The sequence below is a fragment of the Lithobates pipiens genome, unplaced genomic scaffold (assembly GCF_037356315.1).
Source record: "Lithobates pipiens isolate NorthernLeopardFrog02 unplaced genomic scaffold, aLitPip1_a1.2 Scaffold_87, whole genome shotgun sequence".
Classification (NCBI taxonomy): Eukaryota; Metazoa; Chordata; class Amphibia; order Anura; family Ranidae; genus Lithobates; species Lithobates pipiens.
The window spans coordinates 580,438-605,357 of NW_027507911.1; the positions used below are offsets into that span (position 1 = coordinate 580,438).

Consider the following 24,920-nt stretch of genomic DNA (forward strand, 5'->3'; position numbering starts at 1 on the left):
TTGTGGTATGACCTTAAAAAGGCCGTTCATGCTCGAAAACCCTCTAATGTAACTGAATTAGGACAATTCTGCAAAGATGAGTGGGCCAAAATTCCTCCAGGACGCTGTAAAAGCCTCATTGCACATTATCGCAAACTCTTGGTTGCAGTTGTTGCTGCTAAGGGTGGCCCAACCAGTTATTAGGTTTAGGGGGCAATCACTTTTTCACACAGGGCCATGATGGTTTGGATTTTTTTTCACCTTTAATAATAAACACCTTCATTTACAAATTGCATTTTGTGTTTACTTGTGTTGTTCTTGACTATTGTTTAAATTGGTTTGATGTTCCGAAACACTTAAGTGTGACAAACATGCAAAGGAACAGGAAATGAGGAAGGGGGCAAACACTTTTTCACACCACTGTAACTAAGAAAATAAATTTGTGAGACGTATCAACCATGCTCCCCTCTGTGCTGTCATGATGTTGTAACCTTGTTGGCTTTTCATATTGGATGTTTTTATACCAATAAAGCAATTTTCCTTATTGGGTTATGACTAAGCGAAGAAATTTGTGAAACGCGTCAACCATGCTCCCCTCTGTGCTGTCATGATGTTGTAAACTCAATGGTTTTTCATGTTGGATGTTTTTATACCAATAAAGCAATTTTCCTTATTTACGTTTGTAATGCGGTCAATCGTTTTGTCTCCTGCATCACCCAGGTGTGGTGAAAAGTGTTCCATCACATACAGCATCATGGTGGATTTCCAAACTGAATACAAGTATGGAGTAAATCAATATCTGTATGGAGATATCTAATTGTATAAGGCTGAAGGGAAAGCTTGCTTATACAAAGGTCACTTGGTCAATTTGCACAGCTCTTTATGGTTGTTCAGTTCAGGCTCACCACCTGCTGAAGAAGCCCATTAGGAGGGTATAATGCCTAGGGGTATGATGAGCCATTGCTCTTGATGTCATTTACTTGGAGCGTGGTGAGCTGACTACATGCTGTTTTTTCTATGTGAGTGTTTTTAATCCCATTATTCAGTTTTGAATAAACAATTTGTAGCAAAGAGCACTATGGTTTCTCCATTTCTATTCTGCGGTATGTCACATGGTTGTTCGAGACATAAGAAGTGAAGTGGCGTGTTTCAGGGACGATTCTGGCAGGAGTATTCCAGTACCATCTTGAATGGAATTCATTAAGGCTATTATGACTCTGTAATGGGGTCATAGACTGGAGGTGAGAAAGCAATTTAACTAGAGGTGGTCACTGAATCCAGTGGATGTTACTATATATCACTTTGAGTTGGCACAGTGGTGGAGCGATTATATTTTGAAATTGGATATTGTTGTTCATTCCATCAACTATTGTAATTGTTATACTTCACTCAGTTAGATACTGACAATTTTCACTTAATGGTGTAGCTGTAGTACCTCCCTTTTTTCAGTAGGTGGCACTGTTAACTTTTGGTGTTAGTATGATGAGCTGCAGTAATGTTAGGTTATTAATATGCATACGTCTCTCAGCCAAGGAATTTCATGGCCACTGATGCATGATGGGAGAGTGTGTATATACAGTATATATATTTGGGGAGGTCAAGTGATCGGGGTCCTCCCACCCAGACCTTGGTATGGTGTTGATGTGTGAGGAACAGCTGTGTTGAATAAGTCAGGTGCTTGAGGGTCTGCCAGAGAGGACCTGTTTGTTGCCTGGAGGGATGGGGGAGACTCTGCCAGAGAGGGCCTGTTTGTTGCCCAGGGTCTCTTGGGAGACTCTGCCAGAGAGGGCCTGTTTGTCCCGGGGGGGCACAGGGGACACTCTGCCAAAGAGGGCCTGTTTGTTGCCCGGGGGCACAGGGAAGACTCTGCCGGAGAGGGCCTGTTTGTTGCCTGGAGGCACGGGGGAGGCTCTGCCAGAGAGGGCCTGTTTGCTGCCTGGAGGCATGGATAAGACTCTGCCAGAAAGGGCCTAGGCATGTGGGAAGTGATGGAGTTTTGAGATTAAGTTTCAGAGGTTACTCTTCCAAGAGCCCGGTACTGTGGAGAGCCTGGGAAAGCATCAAGACAAACTCATACAAAGAATCCCTGCACTGTGCTGTGAGATTTTGGTTGCTATAGAAGACATCTGTTGTTACGTAGGTACAGAACATCGGGTGCAGGCCTAAGGACCTTGTACTGCTGTCTACTTGGCTTTTTTTGTCTTTGGAGTCTGCTGGTCTGTTTGCTTACTGTCCTAGGTTGTCATGTGCCCTAACCCTCTCTCCCTTCATTTTGTCATTGTGAGCAATAAACCAAAAAAAAGGGTGGGGTACACTACATTCAGTAACAGACACACAGGTGTATTCAAACTTCTCATCAGTAGACTGTCTTATCAGCAGGGGGAGCTGTTGGAGGAATTCCCCCCTCCCCCCTCACAGCTAATCCACATACACATATACATCCCATAATATTTTTCTCGCAACGGCAGACAGACGCAATAGAACAATGGGATACAGATACTTAACAAAAATCAACCCCCACCCCACCTCAAACCATCTAGCAATGATCTCTGACAAAAAGGGGACTTTATCTTCATATATTCTTGAGATCAGACTGGGGTTCTCGGTCACCCTGTGCCCCTATTAGACACAGGGTAACTTACAGATAGGAGGGGCCTGGGAAACTGGACAAGGAGTTTCCAGAGCTCTCCAAGAGAAGCTGAGGTCCACAAGCCCCCATCCAAAGTGACTCCCGCCACAGTCCACACCCACCATACCTAGGAACCAACACCCTGAGGTGACATGTCAGTCCTCCCAGATGCCAGGGGCCCCGTGGTTTCAGGAAAAAAAAATAGCTTGACTCTGCCATCAACACAGTCAGTGTTTAATGGGGGAATCCTTTCGTGGCATTGTGTTATCCCAGTGGGGAGGGGCACAGGGAACAGTCCCTGCCGGGAGAACACAGTGATTACTGTTACTGGCTATACCCACTGTCAACAATTGCATGCTAAAAATCCAACATGCTGCTTGTACCCAAGTCTATTGATGGATTAGTCAGCCTTCCCATAGATGGATCAAATCTCAGCCGGTCCAGTAAAGAAGTTTACCTCTCTAACCTCCATGCCCAAGGACAAAAGGGTCTTCTTTACTTTTTTCTTCCTAGCATTGACAGCTATGGTTTCCCCTTCTGATCTGTTAAGTGGAAAAAAAGGAAAACAGTATTATAAACAGAATACAGTTAACGTATCTCTAGAGCCAAGGCCTTTTCGTTATGAATAGAACAGGTCATTAAAACTCCTGTCAGTGAGGGAATAAAAATCTCTCTAAAGTGGCAACAATTCCCTCTTGAATAAGCGTACCCATTAGAGCAGCTCTTCTCAACCAGGGCCCTGTGAAATCTTAACAACTATTCTGTCCTGCAGAAGTGAAACGCGTTGATAGCTATATGGGAGGGACACCTCGCCACATATCTAAATATTCAATCAGACATTTTTTTAAAGTACTTTATTATTTGTTTTGGAGGTGTCCTATCCCTGATTAGGAACATTGTCATGTACTGAAAACATCATACATATTTTTTTAATATTCAGTATGGGTATATTTTTCAGATCCTTCGGGGTCATGTACATATTTTAATACATTTGTGAATAAATTGTGTGTTTTTATGAGTACCTGACAAATCAGACGTTGAAAAGTAACAGAAATGTTCCACTATCTAGGGTTGGTTTTGGATTATTTCAAATATATTTTCTGCAAGTAAAATCTGAAGTACTGTTAGCTATATTTTTGAGATCCAGGATGACAGACCCCAGAAGATCTGTCTGCATATATCTACAAAAGAACAATGAAAATAAGCCACACACGCTATAATAAAATACAAATGTTCTCCTTAGAGGCTGGGTTCACACCATAGCGATGCGGGAACGCCGCGAATCCGCGACGTTTTCCCGCATCGCATGCCTCCCGCCGGCAGTTCACACTGCCCTATGCGGACTGCTGGGAGTGTCAATGAAATGTTAATGACACCCCCAGATCAGTCCGCATATTGCAGTGCGATCTGCACACTTGCACAGGAATCGGATCGCATGGTGTGAACACCCATGTGATCCGATTTTGCTGCGGACCAAAAAAAGGGTCCCGTGCGAGTTTGCTGCGGGAGCGATGCGAATTCAGCCATACTATCTGTATGGCTGAACTCGCATCGCTACAGAGATCCGATGTGATTTGCACTGCAGTGCGGTGCGAATCACATCTGGATCTCCCCCCCCCCGCAGCGGTGTGAACCCAGCCAAAAGCATGCGCTATGTTTTTGAAATTTAAGGTTAAACCTGAACTGCAGTTTGGTTTGGGTACAATTGTTCCAAATTTGGACCTCAGCATCAGTCTGGACTATAGGGTGTTCAGCCTGGCCACCGGGGGCATTGTCTCTTCTGGCAGGTATGGAACCACAGTTTGGTTGGGTGCTTTAAGGTAACTTTCTGTCGGAGGCCGTCCAGTGGGAGTGTCACTCTTGCTGTGCTTTCTGGTAGAGGGTATTTAAGATGCGGATGTCACGTGGTTTGGGGTTCCGGTCCAGAAGTATGTTCTGACTCCATAGTCCTCCTGACCAGCCCCCAAGAAGGCTATGGCCTGGGGTGCGGATCCACCCAACTTTCTGTCTCAGGGCTGGCTAGCCCGAGGCAAGGAAACTAAAGGAAGGATTCCAAGGTGGTCCGGGGCCATCTCCGGTCAGTTCTTCATTATTCACTTTGACGCTAAGAGTACCTGAATTTTCCTCCTAACTCTCTGATCCTATTTTGAGATACCGTACGTTAACTGCGTTTTTTTACAAATAAAAATCCCTTTATGCGGATCTGTCGTCAGTCTCTAAAGTTACTGGGCCATCTACCACGGGACACCCCTAGACACAAATCGAGGAGAAGAACCTCCTTCGGGGGTTAGTGCTACACAAATAAATCAGAATGACTTGACTTACCCATCTACAATGTCAACGTTATCCTGTGAGAATACAAAAGACACATTGTTATGTTCAGAAGCAATCTTGTGAATTTTGTGAAGCAAACCAAATGACAAAAAAAACATTTTTCCAGAAATAAATGAAAAGTTCTTGGATGCTTGCAGTGTAAGGACCGTGTACATCAACTTTCCTCCAACACATTTTGTCTCAACAAGTAGGGATGAGCTTTGTGTTCGAGTCGAACATACGTTCGACTCGAACATCGGCTGTTCGCCCGTTCGGCGAATTCCAAACATTATGGGCCGTTCGCGCCAAATTTGTGTGGCGCTCAAGGCCCACAATGCACTGCGATGGCGCAGTGCATTGCTGGCTCATGATTGGCCAAGCATGCACTGTGACCCCGCATGCTTGGCCAATCACAGCGCCGGCAGCGAGGAGAGCCATGATTGGCCACAGGCAGGATGCCTGTGGCCAATCATAGCTCAGGCTGTGTAGTACACGCCCCACACTATATAAGGCCGCCAGCGCGGCGGCCTTGTGTAGTGTGTGTGCGTCTGTAGGAGTTAGTGGGTGTTCTGTGTACCTTCAACACAGTATACACCGATCGTTATCGGCCGATTTTCGTTCTTGCTCTTCTGTAGTGGTTGTTGTCTGCGTGCCCTGACCACAGTATACACCGCTATATCTACCTATATATCTAGCGATATATCTATCTTTTATTTTTTTATTTTTTTTCCCAAGAAAAAGCAGTTTATTGAGAAACATAAATACAAGCATAGTGTGTACATGTACCACAATACAACAGTAATGATAGAAAGTAACAGGAACATACATGTCAATGTATATCAATTGAATAGTAAAAGAGGCAATCATGGGAACAAATAGAGTGTATAAGGCTACTATAGATCAATAAATACTGAGAACAAATACACAGGGATCTCTGAGCAAAGAACACTACAATAGTTGGGGATCCCAGCGGGTCTCCCGTGTTGCCATCCACCCCATAGGGGATCACACTGTGGATGGTTGAGAGGCATCAATTCCGTAGTGCGATATCAAAGGAGACTCGATCCGGGACATTAGAGAAATTTTATTGAATATAGTAGGTTAAATATAAACAGGGGTGAGGGAGGGGAGGTCAGCACTGGAGTGTCTCCAAAAGGAATAAAGAAGGGGGCAGACAGGGAATAGAAGGGGGAATACACGTTGTAAGGATAAGGAGGGTGCAATAAGTAGGATATAGTGCAATCGGGCATATTTCCTCCAAGAAGGAAATTCGGGTATAACTACAGAGGAAGGGATGGCATATATCAACCAAAGGAAGACGGCCCAACAAGAAATGGTGTCCTAACCTTCAATAAATCATACTAGGTATGAGTGGGGGTAATGGTGCGGGAGTTAGAGGCACGGAAATGTATCCAGCATGCCCATTTATTGGAAAATTGTTCATGTCTATCATATGCTTGGTGAATTAATCTTTCCATTTCTTCTATTTTATCCATCTGCTGAAGCCATTCCTCCAAAGATGGGGGCGTCCCAGAGCGCCAATGACGTGGAATGCATTGGGTGGCTGCGTTTATCAAATGTGGGATTATTGAAGACTTATATGTTTTGTGTGAGAGTGGAGTGTGGTGCAACAGGTATTGTGTCGGGGAGAATTCTGGCCGATAAGACGTGATTTCAATTATTGTTTCGTGGATTCTCTTCCAAAAGGGTTGAAGTATAGGGCATTCCCACCATATATGTAAGAAGTTGCCTGTTGGAGCATTACAGCGCCAACAGGATGGTGGGACATCAGGGAATATTTTATGAATTTTATCAGGTGTGCGGTACCACCTAGAGTACATTTTATAACGATTTTCTTGTGCCGACACGTTAACAGACCGCTTGTGAATGTGGTCATAGATCATAGCCCATTGTTGTGTAGTCAATGTGGTATGTAAATCTGATTCCCATTGTTGTATAATGGATTTCTGTGGGGTGGGGTTGGAGCTGAGTAGTTTGACAATAGTTGAAATCACATGTTTTTGTGGTTCCGAGCTGAGGCAAAGGGATTCAAACGGAGTTGGGGCTGTGGTCCATCGTGATAACGGCCTCGTTGATGCGAAGTGTCGGATTTGAAGAAATGTAAAGAATGGGAGGCGTATTTCAGGGAATTTTTCGACCATAGCAGGAAACGTTAATATCTTCCCCTGGTCGAAGAATTGATAAGCTCTGTAGGTGCGTTCCTGAAGAACTTCACCGGAGATAGGCACGATAAGGCCTGGAGGGAAGTCCGGGTTTGAGGAAAGAGGAGTTAGTGGGCCATGTGGCGCATTAATGTGAAGAGATCTGCACATTTGGCTGAAAGCTCTAATAGTAGGGCCTATTAAGGGATGTAGGGAGCAAGATAAAGGGATGGCCTGTTTTGTGATCGAAGGTAGATGGGAAACAGGGAATGGGGCAAACACCTGTTCCAATGCTATCCACACTTTATCCTTTTGGTGTATATGCCAATCAACAACCCTTGCGAGAAGAGTCGCATTATAGTAGGTATGGAGATCCGGTACTCCCAGGCCTCCACATAGCTTGGGGAGGATGAGTTTGGCCCAACTCAATCGTGGGGAACGTTGTGACCAAAGAAAATTTCTACATATTGTTTTATATGAGCGAAAAAAAGCTTTGGGAATTGTTATAGGGATGGCCTGCAGTAGATATAGTAATTTAGGGAGAACATTCATTTTTAGAATGGCTACTCTGCCAAACCAGGAGAAGGGGCCTCTGTGCCATTTTTGGAGATCTGTTTGGAGCCGGAGAAGTGCAGGGGTAAAATTTAGTTCATAGAGCCGTGAAAGATTGGAGGGGATTTTAATACCCAAGTACGTGAGCGCATCATTTTCCCAGCAAAAGGGGAAATTGAGGCGGCATTGTGATACTATATTGTCAGGTAAAGACACGTTTAAGGCCTTCTATTTTTCAAAATTGATTTTCAGATTAGAAATCGTAGAGAAGGCATCAAGGTCTTTCAAGAGGTTTGGGAGAGTAGTAATTGGGTTAGAGAGGTATAGCATGATGTCATCTGCGTATGCCGCAATTTTATATTGATTGTTTTTGATGTTAATGCCTTGAATGGATGGGTTTTCTCTAAGCATGCGGAGTAAGGGTTCTAAGGTTAAAACAAAGATGATCGGGGAAAGTGGGCATCCCTGACGTGTACCATTAGTGATGGAGAAGGCGTTCGATAGGCGGCCATTTACTCATATATGAGCGGTGGGGGTGGAATACAAGATCGATATCATATGAATCAGTCGTGAGGGTATACCGATGTGTTGTAAGACCGATAACATGTAGTCCCATGCCACTCTATCGAACGCCTTCTCAGCATCCAGTGATAAAAAGAAACCCTTACTCTGTGAAGTGGTTAATCAATGATGAACATTAATGGTCTTAGTGGTGTTGTCCCTGGCTTCCCTGCCAGGGACGATCTATCTTTTATAATAGAGCTTGCAGTCAGTGTTAGGAGATTGTGCGTGCTGTCTGCGTGCTCTGAACGCAGTATACACCGCTATATCCACCTATATAGCTAACTATCTTGCTCGTTTTAAATAGAGCTTTCAGTCAGTGTTAGGAGATTGTGTGTGCTGTCTGCGTGCTCTGAACGCAGTATACACCGCTATATCCACCTATATAGCTAACTATCTTGCTCGTTTTAAATAGAGCTTTCAGTCAGTGTTAGGAGATTGTGCGTGCTGTCTGCGTGCTCTGAACGCAGTATACACCGCTATATCCACCTGTATAGCAAACTATCTTGCTCGTTTTAAATAGAGCTTTCAGTCAGTGTTAGGAGATTGTGTGTGCTGTCTGCGTGCTCTGAACGCAGTATACACCGCTATATCCACCTGTATAGCAAACTATCTTGCTCGTTTTAAATAGAGCTTGCAGTCAGCGGTAGGAGATTGTGTGTGCTGTCCGCGTGCTCTGAAAAAGACGGACAGCAAAACAAATTATACAGGGGTGATAACCCTTCCCTATGTTTTCCAAAAAGCTTAAAAATAGTTTTTTGGACTGGAGCTACACTTTAAAAATGTACCAGTTGAAAATTACAAACAGATTCAACTTAACACAACAAACCTACACAGTCCCTGTCTTGTTTGCACCGCCTGTATACTGCTGTTCTGAGTATATAGGGCCTGGGGGCCACACGCATTTCCTTTTTTTAATATGGGTACGGGGTTCCCCTTAATATGCGTACAAGACCCAAAGGGGCTGGTAATGGGCAGGGAGGGCTACCCATGCCATTTTTCTCAATGATTTTCAACCATATTGCAGGAACCAGATATAACATTAAAAGCGCAAGCAGTTTTAAATGATGTTATTTCCGTTAAATGTCATTTTGTGCAGGGACTGTTCTAAACACGGGAAACACGTGGCACTTCACATGCATACTACAGACACCCCCAGGCACCATATTTAAAGGAATATTTCACTTTTTTTTCACTTTAATCGTCATTAAAATCAGTGCTCCCGAAAAAACTGCAGTTTTTAAAAGTTTTTTTTGCATTGACCCATGTCCCCTGAGACAGGACCCGGGTCCCCAAACCCTTTTTAGGACAGTATCTTGCATATTAGCCGTTAAAATTAGCACTTTTAATTTCGAACGTTCGAGTCCCATAGACTTCAATGGGGTTCTAACGTTCATACGGATTTGGGGTCCGTTCGAAAGTTCTGGTGGTGTTCGGCTCATCCCTATCCACAAGTCAATGCCAAAGCAGTTAGCAGTAGCTTCATGTAACGGTACTCTGCACTGGGCACACCCTAATCATCCCTTATGCCAGGGCCATCTGGCACTGCAGATTAGGGATGAGCCGAACACCCCCCTGTTCGGTTCGCACCAGAACCTGCGAACAGACCTAAATTTCGTGTGAACTTTAGAACCCTATTAAAGTCTATGGGACTCGAACGTTCACAATCTAAAGTGCTCATTTTAAAGGGTAATATGCAAGTTACTGTCCTAAAAAGTGTTTGGGGACCCGGGTCCTGCCCCAGGGGACATGGATCAATGCAAAAAAAAGTTTTAAAAACGGCCGTTTTTTCAGGAGCAGTGATTTTAATAATGATTATAGTGAAACAATAAAAGTGTAATATTCCTTTAAATTTCGTAGCTGGGGGGTATCTATAGTATGCCTGTGAAGGGGAGCATGTTTCCCGTGCTTAGAACTGTCCCTGCACAAAGTGTCATTTCTGCAGGAAAAAAAGTCTTTTAAAATCACTTGCGGCTATTGTCGGGTCCCGTAATACAGAGAACACTCAATGAGTGTTCTCTGCATTAGCCGACAATTCATTCATTCATTGATAAAAAAAAAAAAAAGCGTGGGGGTTCCCCTGAATTCAATTACCAGGCCCTTCAGGTCTGACATGGATATTAAGGGGAACCCCGTGTCAAATTTAAAAAAAAATTGACGTGGGGGTCCCCCTAAATATCCATAACCAGACCCTTCAGGTCTGATATGGATATTAAGGGGAACCCCGCATCAAATTTAAAAAAAAATTGACGTGGGGGTCCCCCTAAAAATCCATATCAGACCCTTTATCTGAGCACGCAACCTGGCAGGCCGCAGGAAAAGAGGGGGGGACGAGAGAGCGGCCCCCCCTCCCTCCTGAACCGTACCAGGCCACATACCCTCAACATTGGGAGGATGCTTTGGGGGTCTGTGACCCCTCAAAGCACCTTGTCCCCATGTTGATAAGGACAAGGGCCTCATCCTCACAACCCTGGCCGTTGGTTGTGAGGGTCTGCGGGCGGGGGGCTTATCAGAATCTGGAAGCCCCCTTTAACAAGGGGACCCCCAGATCCCGCCCCCCCTGTTTGAAATGGTAAGGGGGTACAAAAGTACCCCTACCATTTCACAAAGAGAGTGTCAAAATGGTTAAATAAAACAAACACACTTTTGAAAAATTCCTTTATTAAAAATAAAAAAAATAAAAAAAAGATTCCAGCGGTGCTAATCCACTCTTGCTATCCAGCGACGGGTCTCCGGGGTCCAGCGATGGATGATCATATCCAGCGACGGGGGATCTCTCAGTCCAGCGCTGTCCATACATCCTTCTTCTGTCTCCACTCCGGAGACACTGCAGAGATCCCAGCGCTGACGTTTCTTATATTAGGAGGGCGGGGCCACTCGTCACCTGACCCCGCCCCTCTGACGCTGTAGAGGGAAGCCAGGGGTTCCCCAGTGACGTGTGGGTGACCCCGCCCCCTCTGATGTAACGCAGGTTTCCGTTACATCAGAGGGGGCGGGGCCTGGCTTCCCTCTACAGCGTCAGAGGGGCGGGGTCAGGTGACGAGTGGCCCGGCCCTCCTAATATAAGAAACGTCAGTGCTGGGATCTCTGCAGTGTCTCCGGAGTGGAGACAGAAGAAGGATGTATGGACAGCGCTGGACTGAGAGATCTCCCGTCGCTGGATATGATCATCCATCGCTGGACCCCGGAGACCCGTCGCTGGATAGCAAGAGTGGATTAGCACCGCTGGAATCTTTTTTTTATTTTTTTTATTTTTAATAAAGAAATTTTTCAAAAGTGTGTTTGTTTTATTTAACCATTTTAACACTTTCTTTGTGAAATGGTAGGGGTACTGTTGTACCCCCTTACCATTTCAAACAGGGGGGGGGCAGGATCTGGGGGTCCCCTTGTTAAAGGGGGCTTCCAGATTCTGATAAGCCCCCCGCCCGCAGACCCTCACAACCAACGGCCAGGGTTGTGAGGATGAGGCCCTTGTCCTTATCAACATGGGGACAAGGTGCTTTGAGGGGTCACAGACCCCCAAAGCATCCTCCCAATGTTGAGGGTATGTGGCCTGGTACGGTTCAGGAGGGAGGGGGGGCCGCTCTCTCGTCCCCCCCTCTTTTCCTGTGGCCTGCCAGGTTGCGTGCTCGGATAAAGGGTCTGATATGGATTTTTAGGGGGACCCCCACGTCAATTTTTTTTTAAATTTGATGCGGGGTTCCCCTTAATATCCATATCAGACCTGAAGGGTCTGGTTATGGATATTTAGGGGGACCCCCACGTCAATTTTTTTTTAAAATTTGACACGGGGTTCCCCTTAATATCCATATCAGACCTGAAGGGCCTGGTAATTGAATTTAGGGGAACCCCCACGTTTTTTTTTTTTTTTTTATCAATGAATGAATGAATTGTCGGCTAATGCAGAGAACACTCATTGAGTGTTCTCTGTATTACGGGACCCGACAATAGCCGCAAGTGATTTTAAAAGACTTTTTTTCCTGCACAAATGACACATTGTGCAGGGACAGTTCTAAGCACAGGAAACATGCGCCCCTTCACAGGCATACTATAGATACCCCCCAGCTACGAAATTTAAAGGAATATTACACTTTTATTGTTTCACTTTAATCATTATTAAAATCACTGCTCCTGAAAAAACGGCCGTTTTTAAAACTTTTTTTTGCATTGATCCATGTCCCCTGGGGCAGGACCCGGGTCCCCAAACACTTTTTAGGAAAGTAACTTGTATATTACCCTTTAAAATGAGCACTTTAGATTTCTCCCATAGACTTGTATAGGGTGTTCCGGCTTTTCGAATTTGCTGCGAACAGCCCAAATTGTTCACTGTTCGCTGAACAGGCCAACAGGCAATGTTCGAGTCGAACTTGAAGCTCATCCCTACTGCAGATGTGCCCAAGGTGCATGGGAGACCCTGCAGTCCCCCCCCCCCCATGCCCTGTCATAGCAGGAAGGAATCAGCAGTTTCAAACTGTATAGGTACAGCCACCAACCAGCATGACAAGGAGTGGGAAACTGAAGAGTTAAAGTGGTTGTAAACCCTTACAAACCACTTTGACCTATGGGTAAGCCTAGATTAAGGCTTACCTGTAAGTCCAAGAAATATCTCCTAAACCTAAAAGACAGGCACCACTGTCTACGGCGCATGCGCCGCAGACAGCGGCGTGCAGGCGCACTATCGGCGTTAGCAGTATGCTGCTGCTAGCGGCAATATGCCGTTATTGGTGGCTTCCGTGCGCATGTCGTGGGAGTGACGTCATCGCTGCTCCAGCGCTGTGAGTGGCCAGAGCAGCGATACCCAGAAGAAGATGGACGCTCCGTACTACAGGGGACAGCGGTGACATCGGGATGCATAGTAGCCCATTATGATTTACCTTTGCAGGGAGACAAAGAAGAAGTAAACCCATCAGGGGTTTACTTCCTCTTTAACTTCCTCTTTAACAGCTACAGCTGATCTGTAGGGATGAGCCGGACTCCCCCCGGTTTGGTTTGCGGCAGAACATGCAAAAAATTTGTGCAAACACCATTAAAATCTATGGAACACGAACATGAAAAATCAAAAGTCCTAATTTTTAAGGCTTATATGCAAGTTATTACCACAAAAAGTGTTTGGGGACCCAGGTCCTGTCCCAGGGGACATGTATCAATGCAAAAAAAAGTTTTAAAATTGATGTTTTTTCAGGAGCAGTGATTTTAAAGTGGAGGTCCTCCCACCGTTGCAAAAATTAAAAACCAGCAGCTACACATACTGCAGCTGTTGGCTTTTAATAAAAGGATACTTACCTATCCTGGAGTCCAGCAATGTCGGCACCGCAGCTGATGTTTCTATCAGTGGTCGGGTGCTGCCGCCACCATTGTGGGTAAGAGAACCTGGCAGTGTAGCCTTGCGGCTTCACACTGGGAACTATACTGTGCATGCACGAAACTCCGCTCCTCTCTCTTACTGGCCCAGCGACAGGGGAAGGAGGAGGGAAGAGGAGGGAGCCGAGCTGTGACATCAATATCCGTGGCTGTGGGAAAAGGAGGTATCCTGTCCCCCCTCCATCCCAAAGGTGCCAATTGTGGCACCAGAGGGGGGAGGAAATAAATGAGCGGAAGTTCCACTGTTGGGTGGAACTCTGCTTTAATAATGTTTAAAGTGAAACAATAAAAATGAAATATTCCTTTAAATATTGTTCCTATGGGGGTTCCCTTAGTCTGCCTGTAAAGTGATGCATTTTCCCCATGTTTAAAATAGTACAGCAGCAAAATGTCATTTCTAAAGAAACAAATGTCATTTAAAACTACTTGTGGTTGTATTGTATTGCCAGCTCCTGGAAAAATATACATAAAAAATCATTGAAAAAAACAGTGTTGGTTTCCCCCTCCATTCTATACCAGGCCCTTAAGGTCTGGTATGGATATTAAGGGGAACTCCACGCCAATTTATTTATTTTTAAAATGGCGAGGGGGTCCCTCCTAAAATCCACCCTGCATCAAATAAAAAAAATGGTGTGGGAGTCCACCCCAAAATCCATACCAGACCCTTATCCAAGCATGCAACCTGGCAGGCCACAGGAAAAGGGGGAACGAGAGCGTCCTTTCCTGAGCCATACCAGGCTCCATGCCCTCAACAGATCCCGCCCTCCCCTTTTGAATGGGTATCCCACACCTATTCGCATAGGAGGAGGGATCTGGGGGCACCCTTGTTAAAGGAGGCTTACAGTTTCCGATAAGCCCCCCACCTGCAGACCCCCACAACCACCGGTCAAGGGTTGTGGGGATGAGGCCCTTGTCCCCATCAACATGGGGGCAAGGTGCTTTGGGGGACCCCAAAGCAAAGTGTAAGAAAGTGATGGAAGGCACGTTATCCAGTACATTGATCAAGATGTTAAGGTTTATTCATGAAAAAAAGGGGGGGGGGAGGGGGTTGAAACCCTACAGAAAGTATCTACGTGTTCATAAAATAAGGTTAAAAGTATACACATTAAATCAGAAAAATAGACATGCCCATGCAAGGGCAAGTTCTAACGTTTTTTGACGTGTTTCGAGGAAAAAACCCTCTTCAGATCCTTGTAGAACGACAAGAGAGGTCTACATAGTTTTGTGGATCAAACACACAGGGGAGTGGCTGATTGGGAGGAGTGACACATGTTAAGTGATGAGTTCTCCTATGCTCCAGGTTTGTCCATATCCCACCGCTCTAAATGTCATAAAGAGATAAATTCATATTTTCTTATTGGCAGTTCAATGTGTATCATGGATGGCAGTTCAATCATGTCTCACATGGATGGAGACAGCTAATATCCTCATTGCAACACAAGACCACTTTCTGTTTGGAGTTACCTAGCTTCCTTACAGAAGCAACTGTCTCCTGTTCCCAAACACATGCATGCAGGCTGCATCCTTTTTGTAAACCTGAATGCAGGCACAATCAACAGATACACATTGAACTGCCTTAAGAAACATATAAATGACATCTCTTTATGACATTTACAGCAGTGGGATGTGGACAAACCTGGAGCATAGGAGAAATCATCACTTAACATGTGTCACTCCTCCCAACCAGCCAGTCCCCTGCATGTTTGATCCACAACACTATACAGACCTATCTTGTCATTCTACAAGGCTCTGATGAAGAGAGTTTTTTCCTCAAAACACGTCAGCCAAACCTTAGCACTTGCCCTTGCATGGGCATGTCTATTTTGCTGATTTATTGTGTATACTTGCAACCTGATTTTATGAACACGTAGATACTTTCTGAATGCATTCAACCCCCCCCCCCTTTTTTCATGAATAAACCTTAACATCTTGATCAATGTACTGGATCACACACCTTCCATCTATTTCTTACACTTGGCTTACTTCAGACCACCCCTGGACAGTTTAGGCAGCGGGATTCACATGATCTTCTTTTAATTTATCTCTTCCTTTGAAAGTACTACCATTTTATATCAACAAACGCCTTCATGAGCACAGGAGAAAATTCTTTCTTTGTTTACATTGTCACGGGACCCCAAAGCACCCTCCCCATGTTGAGGGCATGTGGCCTGGTATGGTTCAGAAGGGGGGTGATCTCTCACCCCCCCTTTTCCTCTGGCCTGCCAGGTTGCCTGCTCAGATAAGGGTCTGGATTTTGGAGGGACCCCATGCCAATTTAAAAAAGAAAAAAATTGTTGGGGGGTTCCCCTTAAAATCTCTACCAGACCCAAAGGGCCTGGTATGGACAGGCCTTGAGTGGTGGTGGTGCCCTAAATCAAAAATATTGTTGGAAGCTAGCATCATCATGATTGAGGAATAGGACAGGCAGCATAGGTAATCTTCAAGGGATCCCAGATCCATAGCAAATTCAATTAGTTACATCAGAATCAGGTGCTTGATAGCTGCAGATCCAGGACTAATTCATTTTTATAAATGTGAGCCTATCAACAGAGTCTGTGGACAGATGCACACTTTGATCAATTACAAACCCTCCAGCAACACTGAATGTGTGTTTGGAAAGCATGCTGGATGCAGGACAGGCCAATAGCTCAATTGCATATTGAGCAAGTTCTGGCCAGTGGTCCATCCTCAAGACCCAGTAACCCAGTGGATGTTCTATTGGAAAGGTCTCAAAGTCTGCTTTTGCCCCTATCTATTTCTGCACCATATAATGCAGACACTGGCTATGGTTGGCTATGGTTGCTGGAACCAAGCAGAGAAGCATCGGTCAGCCGGCCACCTTCTCCACCGCTCCTTCTGTGCCTGACCGAAGCCTCAGCTACACGTTGTCCAGGACCAGGAAATTGTAACCTCCCGGGGTCTGGAAATGCATTACACAAACTTTTCTTCAAAGTCTCATGAAGATGTTTCATCCTCTGCTCCCTCTGTGAAAGCAGGGTGAGTTTTGCAACCTTGCCCTTGTAACCTGGATCAAAAAGGGTTTCCAGCCAGTAATGATCCCTCTCCTTGATACCATGAATCCCAGGGTCAGAATCATGGAGGCCATGCAACAAGTTTTCAGAGGCATTCAATTATGAGTCCTTTGGGTCACTAAGGATCACATTATCCGTAACTACCTCCTCCCAGCCAAGTACAATTCCTTGCGTTTCTGGGGACTGAAAACCATCCCTTAAAGACTGCTGCGTGTAATCGTCCTCCTCCTCTTCTTCCTGTGTGTTTGGTGGACCCAGTGCCCTGTCCACGATTCCATGAAGCCCTGTCCATGATTCCATGAATGTGCTCCAGCAGGAAGACTAGAACTACAGTGTCACTGGTGCATGCTATGTGACGGGACAGCGCACGCATCCTCGATCAGTAGCCACTGGTGTGGCAAAAAGAAGCCAAGCTCCCCTGACCCTGTCCTTGTGCAATACTCTCACAGGTACTCATTGATGGCCCTTTGCTGTGTGTGCAGCTGCTGCAGCATTGCAACGTTGAGTTCCACCTGGTGGGCATGTCACAAATGAGGCGGTTGGTGGGCAAGTTGCATTCCCTTTGAATGTCAGTCAGCCAAGCACTGGAATTGTATGACCAGTGGAAAGGACCACAGACTTTTCTGGGCTGTCTCAGGAGATCCTGTAAGCCTGGGTACCTGGTCAAGAAACGCTGCACCACCAAATTTAGGACATGTGCCTAACATGAAACATGGGTCAAATGTCCCTGTCGGAGGGCAGAGGGGAGTTTGGTGCCATTGTCCCATACAACCATTCCTGGCTGAAGCTGGTGTGGTGCCAACCACCTCTGAGCCTACCCCTGCAGAGCTGACAGGATCTCTGCCCCAGCCTCTAGGCAGACCAACTCAAGCACTGCATGGCATCTTTTTTTCCTGATTGCTTGCATAGCCCCTTGAGCGCTTATGGAGCACTGCTGGTTCAGAGGACAATTATACAGAAGAGGCCATAGAGGAAGAAAAAGAGGAGGGAGGGGAACATGCAGATGTTGTGGCAGACTCACCACTAGCTTTTTGGAGGCATGGTGGCTGAACAAGCTCCAATACTGAACTCTGTCCTGCATTCTGCCCTTGCCTGCTGGGCCATGAGTCATTGTTAATATGAACCTTACTGCTGAACGCCCTGTCCAACTATGCCAAAACATTGCCTTCCACATGGCGGTAGAGAGCTGGAATGGCCTTACGCAAAAAGAAATGGCTTTTTTTTAACCTTCCACTGTAGTACAGCACATTCCTCAAATTCACGAAAGGGGGCAGTGTCTACCAGCTGAAAAGCCAGCAGCTGCAGTGCTAGCAGTTTGGCTAAACTAGCAATTCGACGCTGAGCATGCGGATGGCTGGGAACAAGTTTCTTTTTACGGTTCAACAACTGGAGTAGGAAAACTTGCCTACTGAAATCAACTGGTGGTGTACTGCTAGCAGATTGGCTGCAAGCACTTTTGACACCTATTGCTATACCTTCATTCCTCTCATTGCAGGTTTTTGAGAGGACTGGAGGTACAGTAGGGTTCAGATGGGGGCAGGGAGTCACCTGTTTACGTAAACCACCATGACCCCGCCCCCACTGACAACACGGGGAAAGCCATAGGGAAGTCCCCGTGCATCAGAGGAGGGTGGGGTCATCAGATGTTATTTAAGAAGTGGCAGAAGAAGTGGAGCGTCACACTACTGAAGACTCCTACAAAGGCGGATCGTGCGGAGGGCGCAGAGAAGATCCCGGAGCAAGATGCGGGACAAGAAGAGCGAAGGAATAAGAAGATGAAGAAGAAGAAGATGAAGAAGAAGGTGGAGAAGAAGAACAACATGGAAGGAAGACCAGAAGAAAGAAGATGAAAGAAGAAGCGCAAAGAAGAAGAATTTAATAAAGGACTTGTCAAAAACTGTCTTTTGTCTTTTTTAACCTTTTGCCACTTTTTTTGTGAAGTGGTAGGGGTACATATGTACCCCATTACCAATTCACACATGGAGGGCTGGAATCTGGGGGTCCCCTTGTTAAAGGGGGATTCCAGATTCTGATAAGCACCCCGTCCGCAGACCCCCACAACCACTGGGCAAGGGTTGTGGGGATGAGGTCCTTCTTCCCATCAACATGGGGACAAGGTGCTTTGAGGGGCTACCTCAAAGCACCCTCCCAATGTTGAGGGCATGTGGCCTGGTAAGGTTTAGGAGGGGGGACGCTCTCTCGCCCCCCTCTTTTCCTGCAGCCTGCCAGGTTGCGGGCTCGGATAAGGGTCTGCTGTGGATTTTTGGGGGTACCCCACACACTTTAAGCATTATTAAAATCATTTTTTTTAAAAACAGTTTTTTGCATTGATACATGTCCCCTGGGGCAGGACCCAGGTCCCCAAACACTTTTTCCGACAATAACTTGCATATAAGCCTTTAAAATGAGCACTTCTGATTTCTCACATAGACTTTTAAAGGGTGTTCCGCGGCTTTCGAATTTGCCGCAAACACTCAAAATTGTTTGTTGTTCAGTGAACTGTCGAACAGCCAATACTCGAGTCGAACATAAAGCTCATCCCTGATTGTGGCTCAATAACATGGCCAGCAGCAAAAAAAAAGGACGGGGGCGTGGCCTGGCGCACGAGGGTGATGGAAGCTTGAGACGGAGCTCCGGTACAGAGCAACGGCTTTCACAGCAACCAGGGACGACACAACGCACCATGGGCAGACTCTCCAAGGGGGGACCCCAGCACAACCACCCGAGGACACCGGGAGCCTCTAAAAACAAGGCGATCCCCGACATTTTTCTGTCCCAGGGACAAGGAAGGAGAGGCCCAGCGGAAGCCAATATGGCGCAGGCTGACACGAGGGAGGAGGAGGAAGAGGACTTTGACACAGAATCCCTGGCGAACTCCGAGGAGCTGGTAAGACACTCTTCCCCTCCAGACCACCCTCTTACACACGCTGCAATGATGGAGATAGCTGCAGACATTAAATCGTCTTTCTCCACGGCCATAACAGACCTTAAAGCAGACTTACTAATGCTGACAGAGCAAATGGCGGCAGGGGAGAGAGCAGGCAAGCAGAGGGACAGGGCTCTCCAAAGGCTAGAGGAAGTCTCACAACAGCAATCCCTGCATCTGATAAACGTCAATAGACATTTAGAGGACTTGGACAACAGGGGACGGAGATCAAATATTAGAGTCAGAGGAATACCGGAGACGATCGCCCCTGACCAAATCAGATCAGTACTCTGCTCAGTTTTCAACAAGCTGCTAGAAAGGCCCCAAGAATCCCCCATAGAATTCGACAGAGCACACAGGGCGCTCCGACCTAGAGCTCCTGAACCTGCTCCACCTCGTGATATCATTTGCTGTCTCACAAGTTTTACACTGAAGGAAGAAATCCTCCAGAAAGCGAGACAAAATGACCAGATTTTTTTCAATGACACATCAATTCAACTGTTCCAAGACCTCTCTTCTATCACGCTGAGAAATAGGAGGGCTGTCAAACCATTGCTTGATGTCCTCAGAGAAAAAGGAGTACTGTATAGATGGAAATTTCCCTTCGCCATACAGGTCTCCTATAACGGAAAAACCCACATGCTGCGCACACCAGATGAGCTACCCGCTTTTTGTAATTTCTTACAAATCGATCAAATAGAATTACCAGAATGGTACCAGGAATTCAAGCTTCCTCCCCCGGTTACCTCTCAAGCCTCCCCTTTGCGAATCTCACCAAGTAAATCGCCATTTGTAAAAGGTTTGGGCGGAAAGAAACAGAAACTCTATGATAACTTTAATCTCTCCACCCCACCGCACAAATCTAGTAAACTCAGAGACAGCCGCTGAAGCCAACATGCAATTTACTGATCCGAAGACCTGGACTTACTGATTTATTAGGAATAATTGTGATTAAACGTTTTCCATAGCCATAGCGTAACTTTGGCAACATGTTTTAATTTTTTTTTCCTTACAAACATGACCTTTTTTGCTTCAACCACAAGATGGCAGCACCATACCATAAAAGGATATGCAAACTCTCTCACATACTTTCTATGCTGTCTAACACAAATAAGTGAATTTATTTTTTCCTGTCTTTACAAACTAAGCTCAGGAACCTTACCGAGGATTCCTACACCAACCTGAAGAACACCACCAGACCACCGGAGCAATGACACCCAGATGGCCGTCACTTCTGCTACCCTTGCTGAAGACGCATCGACTTACACGAAGTTCCTTTGCGACACTCCATCAACTACACATAGCTTTTCAACCAGCTTACAAGGTAAAGATTGTCCTTTTCATTTTTCATTTTTCTTTCTTTTTTTCTATGCATCGGCATCGGGACACTATTAAACATCCAACTTTCCAAAGCCCGGATACGGTCGACCACTTTCACCTAAGAGATCAATCGAACTGATAGTTTGAACACAGTGTTTTCCAATCCTACAGGAACTATAGATCTCTACAATCCTTCACCTATATTGACTTAGAGGGTCCACCCCTACTTTAAGCCTGTAAGGAAATGACCCTATCTACATCAAAATAACTTGCTACTATGACCCTTTGTTTTTGCATACGCTTAACCCACAGGCTAACCTTTTTGTCTTCAGGACCAGTAGTGTGGCTCAGGGCTCTGAGCTATTCGTCCTCCCGGATCTGACATTTTCTTTTTCTAATTGAGAGCCGTTGCTCTCCTGGTTATTTTCATGACATTTAACAGTTTTGTTTACTTATTGTTGTTACTTATCTAGTAATTATCTATAGGTATTTGCTCTCAGTGGGTCCACGCCACGCTCCCACAGAGAAACGTTTCTTTTTACTATACATACTTACGGATCTTATCCTTTTATAAGTATCTTCTCACAAATATACAGACGTAAAGACGATTGTTGCAACGTTTACGTCACCTACGTTAACACTCCTATCTTACTTTCTGAATTTTCTCCCTCTCCTTTCTCCTGTAGCTCAACCTCCTTCTTTCCCTCCCCACCCTTATATTCTTTTCTTAGTCAAACCCCCCTCCCCCCTCTTTATCTCCTTCCCTCTACTTTCTTAACTTCCAGTTGTTAATTATGGCTTATCTAGAACTGGGCAATTCACCCACCATAATATCACACAATGTTAATGGCTTAAACATTCCCACGAAAAGGCATACATTATTACATGAACTCAAAAAAAGCAACCCGCAGATAATATTCTTACAAGAAACACATTTCAAAAGCTCACAAGTTCCCAAACTGACAAACAACCTTTTCACACGAGCATTTCATGCTACAAACCCACAGGCTAAAACAAAAGGAGTCTCAATCCTCATAAACAAGAACTTTAAATTAGATGTCCACCACCAACTAATTGACCCTGAAGGTAGATACCTATTCTTGAAAGGGACATTAGGCAACAAGCCGATCACCCTGGCAAACGTATATTTCCCTAACTCCTCCCACGTAACTTTTTGTAAACTAGTAGTAGACGAACTTAAAGGCTTCGCGGAGGGATGTATAATCCTGGGAGGAGACTTCAACATCCCATTAGAACCACACCTTGACACCTCCTCTGGCAAATCAAGTATAGCTTACTCCACCTTAAAAAAAATCAAAAGTCTCTTACAATCTCTTGCTCTCATTGACACATGGAGATCACTGCATCCCACAGGAAGGGACTTTACGTTCTATTCCTCAGTCCACAACAGATATACCAGAATTGATCACCTCTACATCACACAAAGAGATATACAAAATTTGACAAAGGTTAAAATTGGATCTATTGGTTTTTCAGACCATGCTCCAATTGCATCTCAACTTAACCTCTACAACAACCATCCCTCCTCCTTTAATTGGAGGCTAAACCTTTCACTTCTGGCGGACCCAGCTGTTCAGGCCCAGATCCTCAAAACATTAAAAGATTATTTCTCTGAGAACATTTCTCGTGAAACCTTCCCAATAATGGTTTGGGAAGCTCACAAAAGCGTCATAAGAGGAGAACTGATCAGATGGGGGGCTAGAAAAAAGAAGGAGAAAGAAAAACATATAACTGACCTAGACCAAAAAATTTACAGACTTGAACTAACACACAAAAGATCCCTAGCCCTTTCAGGCCTAGCAGAACTTACATCAGCCAGGAAAGAACTCCAAGACCTGCTTGATAATAAAACTAAACGGAATTTATTCTTCCAAAAATCCCTGTATTACGAACACAGGGATAAGGGAGGGAGATTACTAGCGAGAGCACTTAAAGACACTATGAATTCAAACAATATCTACAAGATACACACCAGACATGGCTCTATTACCCATGACACCAGAAGAATAGCAGACACATTCCACTATTACTACTCAACTTTATATAACATACCAACACAAACAAGGATGCAACCAGGCTTCACCACTAGAGATCAAGCAATCATCTCTTATTTAACGGAATGTACAATGCCATCTTTACTTCTAGCTGATACGGACACCCTAGAAACACCGATTACCACAGCCGAAGTCTCTAAAACTATCCACGACCTGACAAACGGGAAAAGCCCCGGTCCAGACGGCCTGACGGCCCAATACTACAAAATCTTTGACCACACTTTATCAGAACATCTAGCCACTGCATTTAACTCAATTACCTTAGGTAGTAGACCTTCCAGTGAATTTTTAGCAGCCCACATAACAGTCATACCCAAGCCTAACAAAGATCCCTCAGATTGCACGAACTATAGACCCATATCACTCCTCAACCTAGACCTCAAAATTTTAACTAAAATTATTGCCAACAGACTGAGACCACTGCTAAATAAGCTTATTGGACCTGAGCAGGTGGGTTTTATGCCCAATCGTGAGGCAAAGGATAACACTACTAAGTCCATTAATCTGATCCACAGGATGAAGAGGGAGGGAGTCGGAGGCCTTCTCTTGTCAACTTATGCGGAGAAGGCCTTCGACCGAGTCGCGTGGGACTTCATGTTTAAAGTATGTGAATATGTGGGATTTGGACAAAACCTAATGAAATGGATGCATGCTATTTATGCGAACCCTAGTGCAAACATCAAAGTGAATGGCTCACTATCAAAAAAAGTTTCTATCAAAAACGGTACAAGACAGGGTTGTCCACTCTCACCCCTACTCTTCATCCTGTCGATCGAACCCCTAATCAGAACCATAAACAAACAAGAAGCGATCCACGGAGTCAAGGTTCAGAACAGAGAATACAAAATAGCAGCGTATGCAGATGACCTGCTCTTTTACATCACACAACCACATATATCAATTCCCAACCTATTGAAAACATTCCAGGACTTTAACCATCTTTCCAATTTTAAAATTAATCAAAAAAAATGTGAGGCCCTGGTTTTGAATTTAGATGCACAAACCGAAAAATTAACAAAATCCAATTGCCCATTTAAATGGGAACCAAACTCCCTGACTTATCTAGGGATACATCTCTCCCAAGACCCTAATTCTTTATACTTACTCAATTTCCACCCTCTCCTGACAAAAATAGAAACAGACCTAAAAAAATGGACGAAAGGGAAATTTTCATGGTTTGGCAGGGCTGCAATTTTAAAAATGGCGATCCTGCCAAGACTATTATACCTATTTCATACCCTCCCAATAGAGCTACCCGAGTTTTTCTTCACACGTCTCTCCCGCATACAAAGAAACTTTCTGTGGGCAAATAAAAAAACCACGCATCAAACTTACATACCTTTATAGATTAAAACAAGAGGGTGGGATCGGACTTCCAGATTTCAGAAAATATTGCCAGGCTGCACAATTATCCAGAATTATAGACTGGCATTGCCATGCAAACCACAAGGACTGGGTAAACCTAGAGAAAGCCCACTCCACCTTGGACATACCACATCTCCCATGGACTAAATACTTAAACCTCCCCCTCTCAATCAAACAACATCCCACTATTAACAATACACTCAAAATATTTAAAAAAGTTGCTGTCCCGCTAGGATTATCCACAGACATGGGACCCCTTTCGACACTAGCCAATAACCCAGATTTCATTCCCGGTCTTAACAACCCAAAGATGTACACTACCTTTCCTTCTGATCCTCTACTAGTAACACACTGCATCCATAATAACAAACTGAAATCTAGACAGGAACTAAACAAAACACTCCCAACACACCCCTTATCAGAATGGTCATACATGCAAATACATGACTTCATTACCAACAACAAACACAAAGACCAGATCCTTAGACCCATGTCCACATTTGAACTCATATGCTTAAAGAAAACACCAACCAGAAAAACAACCTCTACACTATACAAATGGCTTCTTTGTCAAAATAAAACTGAAAGAGACAAATATAAACTCAAATGGGAAAAAGATCTCAATACCCAATTCTCCACAAAACA

At 44.9% G+C, this 24,920-nt stretch overlaps 1 protein-coding gene across 2 annotated transcripts in view; it reads right to left on the bottom strand.

The window, feature by feature from the left end:
• Window positions 1-24,920, bottom strand: part of LOC143973622 (cytosolic phospholipase A2 gamma-like) — a 204,966-nt gene that overhangs the window by 134,153 nt on the left and 45,893 nt on the right. The window contains exons 1-3 of one of the 2 annotated variants that reach the window (XM_077474476.1): window positions 24,597-24,645; window positions 4,934-4,956; window positions 3,066-3,150 (exon numbers count right to left, since the gene is read on the bottom strand). In XM_077474476.1, the coding sequence (XP_077330602.1) occupies window positions 3,066-3,150; window positions 4,934-4,956; window positions 24,597-24,632 (144 nt within the window). In that variant the 5' untranslated portion in view covers window positions 24,633-24,645. Of the gene's footprint in view, window positions 1-3,065; window positions 3,151-4,933; window positions 4,957-24,596; window positions 24,646-24,920 lie in introns of those variants that run through there. The other variant, XM_077474477.1, reaches the window with a different exon arrangement.